General features: G+C 44.8%; 1 protein-coding gene and 1 pseudogene across 1 annotated transcript; one reads left to right on the top strand and one right to left on the bottom strand.

The window, feature by feature from the left end:
- Positions 1 to 12,855: 12,855 nt before the first annotated feature.
- Positions 12,856 to 14,125, top strand: LOC136510977 (uncharacterized). Its single transcript, XM_066505238.1, has 2 exons — positions 12,856 to 13,132; positions 13,851 to 14,125. Exons 1-2 carry the CDS (start codon positions 12,856 to 12,858, stop codon positions 14,123 to 14,125), a joined length of 552 nt encoding a protein of 183 aa, XP_066361335.1.
- A 419-nt stretch (positions 14,126 to 14,544) lies between these two features.
- Positions 14,545 to 15,088, bottom strand: LOC136510976 (uncharacterized; annotated as a pseudogene).
- Positions 15,089 to 15,898: the final 810 nt, after the last annotated feature.

The raw sequence follows: 15,898 nt of genomic DNA, 5'->3' as shown, positions 1-15,898 counted from the left end.
TCTTGTAGAAGAACATGTTTGTAGTCACATAGTCGGTTCTAGAGAACAGGACAAAAATGTCATTAAATAATTTAAGCCTTGTAGTCACATCAGCAGCAAACTAAAATTCTTCCTCAGTGGGGCAGCAAGTATATTGCCTATCTACGCGGCTTGCTCTCATGAAAATAGCCTTGTAGGGCAATGCAGTACTAAGCATTATGTAAGTTGAATTCCATCTTGTCTTACAATCCAGTGCTATCTTCTTCTCAATTTTGACATGCACATACTTAGCTATCTCCTCAAATTTCTCTACCCTTTTTGGTGTGGCTGTCCAGTAAGCTACGCTATCACAAAAGTTTTCAATGGCATCTTTTAGTTTTTCTAGTCCATCCTTAACAATCAGATTAAGGATATGAGTGCAACAACGCATGTGCAAAAACTTTCCATCAGCTATAAGCTTAGTTTTGCCAATCTTTCTAACAAGGTAAGGAATTGTAGCATCATTTGAACTGCAATTGTCAAGCGTGATGGTTGATACCTTCTCATCAATATTCTAGTCAACAAGGGAGTCATATAGTTCATCACCAATGACTTCATGTGTGTGGGGACTTGGCACATAAATAAACCTGTAAAAGGCCAGTAGACTTTATGAGCAGCATGTCAAAAAATCTATAAATTACAATACTCTACAGAAATGCAACCAGATCCAACAATCATTAGGCCCACCTCATGATAATGTTTCTTAGAGTCCAACTCTCATCAATAAAGTGTGCTGTGATAGCCATGTATCCTCTTTTCTGGTTATCAGAAGTCCACATGTCACTAGTGATTGCCACCTTAGACTTGATTGCAGCCATATATTGAATGGCTTTCTTCCTCTCCGCTTCATACTATTCAAGTATGTACTTCCTAAAGTAAATGAAATATATGCACACAAGATTAGAAAGCAGGTTGTAATTTGCATAAGCACACTACATACAAAAGCATGTACAAAGTCACATTATATATACCTTAATGTGTTTTTGGTGCCAATCCTGAACAAGGGTTGGAGTGCATGTACAAATCTTCTAAAACCAGCATGGTCAACCATGCTCAAGGGATACTCATGTAGCACAATCATAGCAGCAAGTTCCTTTCTAGCTATGTCTTGATCAAAGGTGTAATTCTCTATAGAAATTGTCCCTACATCTGTGGCACTAAACCTCAATGATGGTTGAGACAGTGTCTTCTTTCCTCCCAACTTAATCTTCCTAAGAGTGCATGACTTCAAGTGACAGTGAAGGTGCTTAGTCCCACACCTTGTTTCTCCTCCAAGCTTAGTGTTGCAGTAAATGCATTTTGCCTTTATTTTGCCATGCCATCTAACTCTCTTGAACTCCTTCCAAACAACAGATGTGAGTTTCTCTTTGACCCAACCTCAGCACCATCTTCCTCATCCGATGGTTCAATTTCAATCTCTTCATCATCATCTATTTCAATTGCTTCTGATTCATCGACAGATTCTAGATGCGATTCAGACTTGGGCTGAGAGCCCTGAGACATAGGAGCCTGGCTACTGTTTGCACTAGCTTCTGACATTTTTTCAGCCTGTAGTTAATTAACCACATAAATATTTAATTATTACAACACGAGGTCACGAGTGCATAAAGCCTCAAACATAAGCTACTGCAAAATAGTATATAAATCAGGCAATATTTTTATGGTCTATCACATATCAAACTTGCTTATGGTCTATTGAGTATTGCTTGCTGCTAACTGCTAACACTAAATTCCAAATATTGCTAACTGCTAACACTAAATTGGTAACTTCTAGCACTAAACTTGTACATAATAATGAGACAAACAATATTCATCAAGTTTAAAAGCTTCAGGTCTACTGACCACTGACCCTAGAGAATTAAAAATTTTGCGTCTAGGCTTCTCAGCTGCAGATATCTTCAAGCGGCGGCGTTTGGGGTTAGAACCTTTCGCCTATGGAGGTCGGGGAAGCCACTTGGGGTCTCCAGCTATGAAGGCAGCTTTGGTCGACGACGGCGGGGGAGCTTTTTTCTTCTCGGCAGCAGGTGCAGGGGGAGTTTTCTTCTTCTCGATTGTAGGTGTAGATGGAGCATCCACCAACTCTTTGGATGCAGTTGCAGCTTCGTTGGTCTTGGATCCGGGGGTTGGATTCGGCAGCAGGGAGTCGGTGACGACCGGATCTGACAGCAGGGAGTCGGAGATGACTGGATCTGGCGGCGGTGGCGGCTCAGTAGTGGCGGTGTCCCTTGAGGAGGGATGGGGTTAGCAGAGGAACGCTGCAAATGATGGGGTTAATTCATCGAGGAGGAAGAAATGAAGAAGGGCTTCACCGGGCAACTTCCATGGCGGCAAGCGGCGACGGCAGCCAGGTGCCTGGATCCACAGTGGAGATGAGCCGCGAGCGTCGCGAGCAGCCGAGCAGTGAAGTGGATAGTGGAGACTGGAACTCTAGACTCTGGAGTCTGGAGTCTAGACTACTGGAGAGGGAGACGAGCGACGTGAGCTGGCAGCTGGGTGCCTGACTGCCTGGGTCGCTGAGTCGCTGGGAGCCTTTACTAGGAGGCTGGGAGCAGACAATAGAGAGCCAGAGATCGGAGCTACTCTGTAAAGATTTAATTACTGCTCTGGCAGTCTGGTGTACGCAAGACGAGACGAAGATGAGATGCGGCTTCGATCTCTGTGGCCATTTGTGTGACGGTCACTGGTTTTGTGCCATGTGTCGGCTATTTTGCCCAAACTGTGGGCGGCGCCGGTGCTCAAACCGTGAGCTGCAGCGGATGTCGACATCAGCGCGGGAAAATAGACATGCGCAGCCATTGTCTGCCTCGGTAAATTTGTATATTAGCATCGTAGCGGGTTCCCCGACGGGTAACGGGTACGGGTATATAGAGAACGTTCTCATACCCGCCATCCCCATTGGGTATGGATTCTTGCCTATTTACATACCCATGGGGAGAGAGATTGTCCCATCCCCGTCCCCTAATGAGTCAAATACCCATCGGGTATCGAGTATCGGGGCCCCATTGCCATCTTTAATCCTTGGGTGTCCTCCTTGACCCCTCGTCGAAAAGCTCTGTGAAGCAATGGTGGACCAAATCTGTAGGAGGCACAAGACCGCCGTGAGGGCATTTAGGAGATGTTGTCTGACCATAGCAAACCTTATGTAGCCAGATGGGTTGCTCCTGAAGCCTGAGAATCTCCTTGACCCTAAAGCTCATCAGCCTATAATCTCTGCCTCTAAAAGCAAAGTGAATAAATCTATGCTGTGGGTCAATCCAAAGTGTAGCATAGAACTCACAGACCCAAGATGGAACATATCTGCCTGTCCATCTGAGTAAGTCTACCAGCCCTAGCAAGTAAGATAAGTAAGGGCAAATCTACTCTCTAGCTGCTACTATAATGGCCTCAATAGAACAAACCCTCTGAAACCTGAATACTGCCCCACTATTAAGATATACATTATAAAAATCCTCCTGCAGTGGTGTGTAGAAGCCCTCTAAAGCACACTCATCCCTCCTCGGTGGGAACCACTCCTCGAACTGCACAAATCTGAGATGCTGCACTTGCTTAGCCATGGCGGCCCTCAAATCCAGATGAGTCACTAAAGGTGGACCCTGTGGTCTAGGAGGGGGATGAGAACCCCTCCGCTGTGTCTATGGCCTCGGTGTCACCTAAGTACGGGTATGACTAGAGCGGCGAAGCTGTGGCTGCGATGCCAGCTCTATCTCCTCAACCTGCTCTCCCTCCAGAGTCTGCTCTACTGGCTGTGGCTCCCCCCGAGGCTGAGGCTCCTCCAAAGCAACACGGCGTCCCTTAAGCATGATAGTCCTAGCTAGACTACCATGATGATGCTTAACCTACTCAATAGCTACCCTCTATGCTGGTAAAAGCTGATCTACAATCTGTACTCCACTCCTAGCACCTCCTCTTTCTGCACGGTCTATGGTGGCTGCAATTGCTGCTACTCTCTCTGTGTTAGCATCTACATACTTCCTCTTCTTTGTTGCAAGCTTCTTTGTCGCCTTGCCTTTCACATCAGTAGGCAAGCGACATGGAGGCCTCGGATCCTCATCACCTGGACCACCTCCAGCGTTCTTGACACGTGCCATCTAGAATGATCTGCTGCCTCGAACAAGAAACAACTGTCACTAACACTTCCAAGGCTTGGCCTCGATCCGTACTTGCGAGCTTGGCCCTCGAGTTAACTGATAACTACCAAAGTGACCTCAGAAACACCAACTCGCTGCACGTTAGAATAGATCGGATATATGAATAATTTCAATATACATCTAGAGATACGAAACCTTAAAAAGCAAGCATTAGATACGAAATTGGAAACGAGGGCTTGCTACCTAACGAACCGATGAATTGATGAGAAGAGGAACGAATCGGGGAACCATCAGATCGGCAACTAGAGGTTAGGGTTTCAACGATGGCTCTGAGGCGCTGGTCGGTGGCACTGGATGGGAATTGGGGTCTCTGGTGAGGATGCAATGTGGGTGCATGACTGAGTTGGGGCATGGCAGTGCTGGAGCTAGGGCACGATGAGTGGCACACGACGCTGCTGTAATGGGCATGACGGCGCAGGGAGGTGGCGCAAGCAAAGGACGTGAGCGCAGGACTAGCGTAGCTACGGCTGGCGGTGGCATGGAGTGCTATGGGCATGGATGTCGGGCATGAGCATGGGGCAAGGTCATGGCAGCGCGGGCACAGGAGGAAGGCAGCGCGGAGAGCTATGGAGGCACGGCTAGGGATTCGACAATGTTAGCGCGGGTTAGCGGCGGATAAGGCCTTAGGTCAACCGAAGATTGGATTATATGGTGGCCCCCGATGGATTAGAAAAGGAAACGAGAAAGAGTTGGAATCCCGCATGATTTCTACTGACCGGATGCTCCGGTGGCAATGACCGGACGCTACCACCTAGAGTCCGGTCGACTCCAGAGAGGTCCAAATCCCCTCGAGTAATGACCGGATGCGTCCGATCCCAACTGACCAGACACAGCTAGAGTCCGATTGATCCTGTCTTCGTCTTCTTCACTTGATCGGACGTAGGATCACCTTCTGACCAGACACAGGGAGAACACTATTCTAGCACCCGGTCACTCCTTCATAGCAACAGTTCACCTCCTATGAACTGACTGGATGTAGGAGACCAGAGTCCGGTCCAGCGTCCGGTCACTCTTTTTCAGCAATTCTTCAAAGTCCTTCGTGCTGCCTATTTCCAATCAAGTCCCAACTTCAATAAGATCTAAATAAACATCAATTGGGACTGATGTGAGTGACCTCTCTCAAACCCTCAAAATTTTCAAAATATTTTGCCTTAGGCTATAATTCTTTTTAAGAAAATAAGCAATAAAAGGGTGATTGAAGAGAAACGACAAAACAACATTCATGCATATGCAATACAATACTTGAAAGTAATTCTAGATGCTTGTCAAGTTTGATCCAAGGTTAAGCTTCTTCACATGTTTTTCGGCGGTTATCTTAACCATGTTAGACAAGCCCTAAATGCATTACCAAAGATTAAACGTGTTGTATATTATAATGCAATGCAAGGGACAACACAAGCTCATTTTCTAGTGAAGTTGCTAAAATCAAGCACATTGAGCTCATTTCTCAATCGACAAAATATTGCCTCATCTAGCGGTTTAGTAAAGATATCCGCCAATTGATCCTCGGTTCTTACACCTTCTAATGAAATATCATTCTTAGCAACATGATCTCTAAGAAAGTGATGGCGGATATCTATGTGCTTGGTGCGAGAGTGTTGAACCGGATTATTAGCAAGTTTTACCGCACTCTCATTGTCACACAAAAAGGTACTTTTTCTAGAATAACACCATAGTCTAGCAAAGTTTGCCTCATGTAAAGTATTTGTGCACAACAAGCACCCATGACAATGTATTCCACTTTGGCGGTGGACAAAGCCATACTATTTTGCTTCTTGAAGGACCAAGACACAAGTGATCTACCAAGCAAATGGCACCCTTCGGATGTGCTTTTTCTATCAACTTTGCCATCGGCATAATCCGAATCAGAATAGCCAACTAATTCAAATCTAGCTCCTTTGGGATACCAAAGGCCAATGCTTGGTGTGTGCTTAAGATACCTAAGGATTCTTTTAACAGCAATCAAATAAGCTTCCTTAGGATTAGCTTAAAATCTAGCACACATACACACACTAAACATGATGTCAGGCCTAGATGCGGTTAAATATAACAAGCTACCAACATAGAGCAGTAGAGAGTTTGATCAACCATGTTATCTCCCTCATCTAGGTCGAGATGTCCATTAGTTGGTATTGGTGTCTTGATTGGCTTACATTCATCCATTTTGAATCTCTTGAGAAGATCATTAGTATATTTCTCTTATAAGATGAAAATCCCTTTTCTCATTTGCTTGACTTGAAAACCAAGAAAGAATGTAAGCTCTCCAATCATTGACATCTCGAACTCCTTCAACATCAATTCACCAAATTCTTTGCAAGAATCTTCATTTGATGATCCAAATATGATATCATCAACATACACTTGACAAATGAAGATATATCCATCAAGCTTCTTGGTGAATAGTGTGGTGTCAACCTTCCCAATGGTGAAGCCCTTCTCAATGAGGAAATGTTGAAGACACTCATACCAAGCTCTTGGGGCTTGCTTAAGCCCATATAGAGCCTTGGACAACCTATAAACATGATTAGGATATCTAGGGTCTTCAAACCTGGGAGGTTGATCAACATAGACTAGTTCATTAATAAAGCCATTTAAAAATGCACTTTTCATATCTATTTGATATAGTTTCATTTCATGACGTGATGCATATGCAAGGCGGATACGAATGGCTTTTAGTCTTGCAACCAGTGTAAAGGTCTCTCCAAAATCCAATCCTTCAACTTGAGAGAACCCCTTTGCAACTAGTCTTGCCTTGTTCCTCACAACAACGCCTTGATCATCTTGCTTGTTGTGGAGCACCCACTTTGTTCCAATGACTTGCACCTTGTGGTCGCTCTTCAAGAGTCCAAACTTCATTACGAGTGAAGTTGTTCAACTCTTCATGCATGTCATTTATCCAATCTAGATCTTGAAGAGCTTCTTCTACCTTGGTAGGCTCAACGCAAGAGACAAAAGAGTGATATTCAATAAATGAAGCAAACTTTTAAGAGCGAGTCATTACTCCCTTTGAGGGACTCTCTATGATGAGATCTTGTGGATGAGCTTGTAGTAAAGGAGAATTTCTTCTATTAACTACTTGAGGGGGAGGTTGTGGAGCATCAACATCATGTGCTTGTGTCACCATTTGCTCATAGGAGATATGAGTGTCTTTATTTTCTACTCTCCTATCTTTATCACCATCTTGTGGCACATTTGATGAAGAAGATGGATTGATCACTTGTACATTATCTTCATCATCATTAGCCTTGATGTCTCCAACCAAAATATTCTTCATGGCCTCCCTCAGTGGTTCATCACCTACACCTATATCATCAAGATTCTCATGTACTCCTTGGGAGCCGTTAGATTCATCAAATTCCACATCATATGTTTCTTCAACCAAGCCGGTGGCATGATTAAATACTCTATATGCTTTGGACTTTGATGAGTAACCAACAAGAACACCAATATCACAATGCCTTTGAAACTTCCCTAGGTGTTGCCGCTTCTTGTAGATGTAGCATTTGCAACTAAACACTCTAAAGAAGGAGACATCCGACTTCTTCCCATTGAGCAACTCATAAGGTGTCTCACCAAGAAACTTTTGAAAGAATAGGCGATTGGATGCATAGCATGCGGTGTTGATAGCTTCCGCTCATAGAGCTTTGGGAGTGTTGTACTCATCAAGCATTGTTTTTGCTAGTGTGATCAATGTCCGGTTCTTTCTCTCAACTACATTATTTTATTGAGGAGTATATGTTGCGAACACCTCATGCTTGATCCCAACTTCATCACAATAGGCTTTAATGTTTGTGTTGTCAAATTCTTTCCCATTGTCGCTTCTAATCTTCTTGAGCTTCACTTCAAACTCATTTTATGCTCTCTTGGCAAACTTCTTGAAGCATGATGCAACTTCAGATTTGTCATAAAGGAAGAATACCCAAGTGTATCTAGAGTAGTCATCAATAATCACAAGACAATAAAGATTTGCTCCCAAACTCTTGTTGTTGGTCCAAATAAGTCCATGTGAAGGTGCTCTAGCACTCGTGGTTGACATGAAAGCTTTTGTAGGATGAGTGTTTGCAACTTGTTTGCCGGCTTGACATGCACTACAAAGCTTGTCCTTCTCAAACTTTACATCCTTCAACCCTCTCACCAACTCATTGTTCATTAGCTTCTTGAGTGAGCTTATCCCAACATGAGCAAGTCTTCTATGCCATAGCCACCCAAGTATTGTTTTGGTGAATAGGCATGTTTTCAAGTTAGCATCTTCGGAAGTGAAATCCACTAGATATAGGTTGTTGTATCTAAATTCTTTGAATATCACTTGATCATCATCCTTTTTAGATACAACAACTTTCTTCTCGATAAACAAGCATTGGAAGCCAAGATCACACAATTGTCCAACGGATAGCAAGTTGAAGCTCAATGAAGCAACATATAGCGCATTTGAGATTGAATGATCATTTGATATTACCACTTTGCCCAATCTTTTAACTTTGCTATTTGAATTATCTCCAAATGTGATTCTTTCTTGTCCATCTACTTCTTTATCTAGTGAGGTGAACATACGAGGATCACCTATCATATGTTGTGTGCAACCACTATCAATTACCCAATGACTTCCACTAGTCTTGTAGTTAACCTACACACAAGAGATTAAGCTTTAGGAACTCAAACTTATTGAGGGCCCTTAACTTTCTCAACAAGTGACTTTACAACCCAAATTTTCTTAGACATATTCTTGTTGGGAGGTCCTAAGAACATAACTTTTATCTTTCCACTAGAGTCCTTTCTAAGCATATAATGAGCATTGAAAGTAAAGGGTCTAGCATGCTTGGGCAAGGATTGTGGTGGTGGAGTTTGACACTCATGGGCAAAGTGGCCTTCTTGTCCACACTCAAAACACCACTTTCGCTTTGGCTTTGACTTTGACTTGTGTTGTTGTTGTTGAGCTTGAGCCTTCTTCTCTTGGTTTGTCAAGTACCCAATGCCACTTCTATCTATCTTTATGACGGTGTTCATTAGTAGCTCACTTTGAAGATGCTTGCCTCTTATGAACTTGCTCAATCTAATCTTGAGGTGTTCTTTCTCCAACTTGAGCTTCTTGTTCTTTTCCTTGAGTGCATCATCATTTTTCTCTTCCTTGAGTTTCTTGTTCTCTTCTTTGAGCTTCTCATTCTCAAGAATCAAATCACCATCATGATCAAGAGTTTCTAGCACTATAGTGTTGGTGGTTTTGAGCTCTTCAAGATCTTTCTTGAGCTTTTCATTATCATTCTTGAGCTTGACATACTCATTATAGTTGTTGGTTTCAACCACTTGCTTGCCTTTGCTACTAGATCCTTGCTCAATGCTCTCAACAATTAAATCATCACATGATGTAGCTATATCAATCTTAACAACATCGTTAGTAGCATCATATGGCTCATTGGATAAAAATTCTTGAGCAATAACAAGATTATCATAATTTATCTTGAGAGTTGTATATTCTTCTTTTAGCATATTATGGCTAGTGATGAGCTCTTTATGCATCCCCTCAAGTTTATCATGTTTATCTTTAAGCTCTTTCTTAGAAGATTTGAGCTCCTTGAGTTTGGATGACATAGCTTCATTTGCTTCTCTAAGCTCAATACTAGCCTTTTCGGCTATATCACATTTAGCTAAAAGAGAATCATTCTTAGCTTCCACCTTGTTATTCTTAGCTCTAGTCTTTCTAATCATCTTAGTATATTGATTTAGAAATTTAACAAGATTATCATATGAAGGTGATTCATATTCATCATCATCACTATCACTATCACTATCATCATTGTTAGCATGATCATCACCACTACTATCATCATCATTTGGTACCTTCCGTTCACCCTTGGCCATAAGGCATAGGTGTGTAGAGGATGATGGTAGTGGTGTTGGTGAAGATGATGAAGAGTCAATCACAATTGCGGCCACCTTCTCATTATCACTATCATCATCGGATGAGCAACTTGATGAATCAATATCCGTGAGCCAATCACCGACGATGTATGCCTTCCCATTTTTCATCTTCTTGTGGAAGTCCTTCTCGTATGGCTTGTTTTTCTTCTTCTCATCTTCATCTTCATTACTTGAGTCATCTTTCTTGCCCTTGTACTTGTTCTTGTACTTGTCTTTCTTGGGCTTGGTGCATTGATGTGCTAGATGACCAAGTTCTCCACAATTGTAGCAATCCATCTCGGAGATTGGCTTCCTTCTTGTGCTAGTGAAGAACTTCTTTTTCTTGCCATCGAACTTGATGCCACTCTTGTTGAGCTTCTTTAGCATCTTGGCGGTTCTTCTCACCATGAGAGCAAGACTTGCATCATCAACTTCATCATCACCTGAGCTCTCATACTCAATTCTTGTTTTGCCCTTCTCTTGGCTAGCCTTGAATGCTAAGTCTTGTCTTTCTTCTTAGTAGAGGATGAGCCATCTTATGGTGTAATGTGCATGTACATCTCATGAGCATTGATCTTTCTCAAGATTTGAGTCGGTGTAGCGGTGGAAAGATCACCTTGATGAAGCACGGTCATAATATGCCCATATTTATCAATGGGGAGGACACTCAAAATTTTTCTCACAACATCGGATGGTTGCATTTGAGTATGTCCAAGCCCATTGACTTTCTCTACAAGAATATTCAAGCATGAGTACATTTTATTAGCACTCTCTTTAGGAAACATCTCAAAAGAATTAAGCTTTTTCATTTCAAGATGATAGCGTTCCTCACGCTCGCTCTTAGTTCCCTCATGGAGCGCACAAATGTCTGACCATAGTGCATGGACGTCCTTGTGGTTCCTCACTCGGTTAAACACATCTTTGCAAAGGCCTCTAAAGATGGTGTTTTGAGCCTTTGCATTTTATTTCTCATAGTTCACTTTATCGCCTTGAAGGTGCGTGGGATCCCGAGGTTTTGGGAATCCTTATGAGGCAGATCTAAGTATTCCAACATCTAGAGCTTCTAAATACGCGTTCATGCGGATTTTTCAATAAGGAAAATCATCCTCCTCAAAGATAGGAGGAGCTCCATCCCCGTAAGACATCTTTTTCTAGGCGGTTAAGCCTAAATACGTGAGCATGAGTCTCTAATACCAATTAAAAGGATCATGATGCCCAAGAGGGGGGGGGTGAATTGGGCTAATTCTAAAATTCTTTGCAATAATTAAACTCTACGGTTAGCCCACTTCACCCCTTGTGCCTAGAAAGTGTTTCTATTGTTCTACCATACAAAAGTTTAGCAACCTATGTTCTAATCCTACTCTAGTATGACAATTCTATGAATGTAAAGATAAAAATTGAATTGCTCAAAGTAAATGCTCAAAGTAAAGAAAGAAGGAGGAACTCGATGATGTTTTGCTGAGGTATAGAAGAGTCGTCACTCCCCACTAGTCGTCATTGGAGCACCCGCACAAGGGTGAAGCTCCCCCTTGATTCGTGCAAGGATCAAGTGCTCTCTATGGGTTGATTCTTCGACACTCCGTCACGATGAATCACCCACAACCGCTCACAACTCGAGTTGGGTCATCCACAAGCTCCGTCGGATGATCACCAAACTCCCAATCACCACCAAGCCGTCTAGGTGATGGCGATCATCAAGAGTAACAAGCACAAACTCTCACTTGACCACGACAAGCCTAATGAGAAGGGTGGATGCACACTTTGCTACTCTTGCTTTCACTAATGAGGCCTCTCTCTTGGATTCTCAAATCTCAATCACCTCATTAGGACCTTGCTCTTCTTGGCACTCTCAAGGGTGTTTCTCAGCTGTTGGAATGAGCAAAAGTGATCCCTTGAGTGAATAGAGGAAGTATTTATAACCCCTAATTCAAAACGAACCGTTATGTGCCACTACGGGGTGACCAAACGCTCTGGTCAGTTCTCCCCGCCACCACGTAGTTAAGTTGTGACCGGACACTGACCAACGTCCGGTTAGCACTGACGGGACGCATCCGGTCACAAAAACTGCCCTATGAAACCTTACTAATGTTGATCGGACTCTGGAACCCAACGTCCGGTCACTTTGCTGCTCCGGAACCTGACCAGTGTCCGGTCAGCACTGACTGGACACGTCCGATCAGGATTCTCCCTGTCTGGGACCCTTACTGGAGTTGACCGGACTCTGGTACCCAGTGTTCGGTCACTCACCTCTCAGCATCCGGTCACAACCAGACGACTTCACCTTGATCAAATGAACTAACCGGACTCTGCCCCAGCGTCCGGTCACACCAGAACCAACGTCCGATCAATACTTGATCCTCCATTCACTTCCAACTTGCAATCATATGTGAATGAAGTTTGCTCCAATTGATCTAAGGGCTATTTAGGAGCTACCTAGTGCTAGATTTAACAAGTGTGCACCACACCTAACCCACTAGACTTACCTAGGTCAAGCTACCCATCCATACCCCTCTTAATAGTACGGCCAAAGGAAAAATAAAGTCCTAAACTACTCTAAGTGTCTCTTTAACTCTAAACGACACTTAAAACTAGTCCATCATTAACCTTGTCGTCCATCCTTTGAAAACTAAAACGATTTCCATCGTAGGGGCATGACAACCATGATTGTCCAATCAATTACCATTACCATGACCAACTTAATTGCATCTGCAAAACACATGTTAGTCACAGTAATCTAGTATTATCATTAATCACCAAAACCCAACTAGGGGCCTAGATGCTTTCAAAGGCCGACATGGATGTCGAGACCTTCCATGACGGCTTCCTCTCCGCTATCCTCATGCCCCCCGGTGAGTCTGCACCCATCGGCTCCGCCATCGCGCTCCTCGCCGAGTCTGAGGAGGAGATCCCGGTCGCCCAGTCACAGGCCGCCTCCTTCTCCTCTAGCTCCTCCTCACCGCCACCTCCGCAAGAAACTACTGCTGAAGAAGCGTCCCTTTCGCCGCCGCCTCCTCCTTCCCCGGCACCGGTGGTAGTCTTTGCTCATGCGTGGCCTTCGCCAGTAACACAAGGCGGGTGCCGATATCCTCCATCAGTGTGCTCGCCGGCGATGAAAACCTTCTCTGCACGATGACACGAGATGGCGCGAAGCAAGAAGCCACGCCAAAATGATGGCGGCAAGAGAGAAATCGCGCTGGGGGACGGATACGCGCGACGGGAGCAGCGCGTAAAGTTACGCGGAATAGGGAGAAATTTCCCAAGTCCTAAAAGATTATGAGTAAATATTAGGAGTTGTTGGAGACGAGTTTTTCCCCATCTTTCTAAATAATAAGGATCAGGAGGATGTTTAGGGAACTCTTGGAGATGCTCTAAGAGAGGTTAAAAATTCAGTTTTATTAGAAATCGGACTACCACAAAAGTTACAGGCCTTTTTGAAACACAGAAATTTTACCAAAACCACACAGAAATTTCATAAAAAAATATGTCTAGACAATGACCGAATGTTTTGGCTGCTCCTAATAACTAAATTTTGCACATGCACTTATACTATCTTATAACTATATTTACATTGTCTTATTACTATATTTATAATAATTTCTTCAGTGTAATTTCTTGAACATAGTGATGTAATTTAGGTATTTCTATAGATTGCAGGTCTTAGAGACATATATGCTAATTTTTTAAAAAAATGTAAAAATTATTCACAAATTTCAGAAAAATTACAAATTATTCACAAATTGTGGAGGGACCTACCTCCCAACCTTATCGCTTCCCTTCCCTTCCCTTTAGTGCCTGACCGGAGGAGCGCCGGGGACACCCACTGGGAGGACTTTGCCCAGTCACAGGGCAAGCGGTTTCTGTCTCACGTGCGGATGGCGCTGGAGGAGCTCGACCACGCGGCCAAGGGCGGGCCCATCCCAAGGATGTGGGTCACCATCGAGCAGGGACCTCCCGCTAGGGGCTCTGGCAAGGAGGCGTCGGCTAGGGTCATCAAGCGGGATGCCGTTGTGCTGGTGCGCCGTAGCATGCCGCTCGTCGACGGGAAGACCAAGGGCGTCTGCTAGAGCGACCAATCGACGGCTGGAACTCTCCACGTAGTGGTATGGGTAATTCGGTGTTGGAACAGGCTAAAACAACCTGTTGACAGATATCAATTGTCTAAAGAAAAGCAGGAACAAAAAATTTAGCAATGTTCCAAACAGGCTCTAAGGAGTTTAAGGGAACTCCCAATACAAAAGTTTCTATCTTCATTTATTATACTGCCACATTAGCATTTTAATAACATGAAAGGCAATCTAAGAGCATCTCCAAGAGTATCCTAAATCTCCTCCTAATATTTGGTTTTTAGTAAGATGAGAAAAAATCTCTCTTCAATAACTTCTAATATATTCTCCTAAAATTTAGGCACTTGGGAAATTCTCTCCCATCGCACGTAACTTTACGCAGACACAGCGTCGTGCGGAAAGAGGTTTCCTGCACGGCTTCATCTTCGCGTGCCTTCAACGACCGCGTCGCCTCCATGTGGCACCGCGTGCAGGAGACGGAGCGCAGGCCCAAGCAGATGCTCGCCTTCCTCCTCAAGGTCGTCGGCGACCTCGACAGGTTGCACCGCCTCGTCGGCGACACCGCCGCACCGGACAACGAGTTCACCTCCGGCGGCGATGCTGCCGAGCCGCCCTCCATCGCGGAGGGCGGCGAGAAGCGGGCCAGGCTGCTGCACGACGGTGACAACATGGTGGCGCTCGCCCCTGAGGCTGTCGACTTTGTCGGGTTCTACAGCAGCGCCGGCGTGTTCGGTGACGTTGCCGTGGATGCTGCCGTGGGATCTGCCGGTGGCGGGTGCTCGTTTGTGTTCGGTGGCGGGTACTGAGTGACGACCATGCGCCGCCCAGTGTTAGTCAGCAGCTTGGCCCGCTTGTGCTGCTGTTTCTGCCGACTTCTTGATTGCCAATGCCATTGCGGCGTGCGTGGCCGCCGCTTGGAACGCCCAAGAGGCAAGACCGGCGGCAGCCGTCATATGGAAGCATGGCAGGGGCCTACAGTCAGCCCATGATGGATGATAATGATGTTATGTTCTGTTCATGCTCCATGGATGTCTATTTGATGCTTTTGGTGGATCTAATCTGATTTTATGGGTGGGAGTGACTACCGCGTCGGGATCATCCGAGCATCTGCTTGGGCCTGCGCTCCGTCTCCTGCACGCGGCGCCACATGGAGGCGACACGGCCGTCGATGGCGCACTGCTTCATCACGCCGCCACCATGGACTGCCTTGGCCGTCACTTGGTTTCCCTTGGCCGTCGCTAGGTTTGCCGTGGCCGGCTGTGTGCTTCTTGCCGCCGCCGGGATTGCCCTGGACTGCTGGCGTCCGTGGCCGGCTGGGTACGTGCTGCTCACTAATGCTTGCATGGTACTGTTCGCATGGTATTGTTTCCTGGTTGTGATGGTTATGATGTTCTAAACATTACTTTCAGATTGTTGGCCAGCCTGACTAGTGGTTGGCGGCCTGTGGCTGAAGGTTGGGATGTGGTGCTGCCCTGCTGGGAGGTGCTGCCGGTGACCTGTGGTTGGGAGATGGTGCTGACCTACTGGGAAGTGGCCACGGCCGGCTGGAACTGCAGGGCTAGGTCATGACGAAGGAAGGAAGAGTGGCGGCGGCGTCGAAGACTTTCGCGGGAAAAAAGTGCTCGTAGAAAAAATCCCAAGTAGACCAAATTTTAATTCTTTAGGAGTAGAATATTAGGTACTATTGGAGATTAACCTTTTTCTCTTCCGATACTTTTTTAGGAGTTGAAAAACATGAAGTTTTGAAAAGGAAAATTTAGAATATTTTTGGAG

The sequence above is a fragment of the Miscanthus floridulus genome, chromosome 16 (genome assembly GCF_019320115.1).
Source record: "Miscanthus floridulus cultivar M001 chromosome 16, ASM1932011v1, whole genome shotgun sequence".
NCBI classification, from domain to species: domain Eukaryota; kingdom Viridiplantae; phylum Streptophyta; class Magnoliopsida; order Poales; family Poaceae; genus Miscanthus; species Miscanthus floridulus.
Note: the sequence above shows the minus strand (reverse complement) of the source record. Positions and strands in the feature narration are given on the sequence as shown.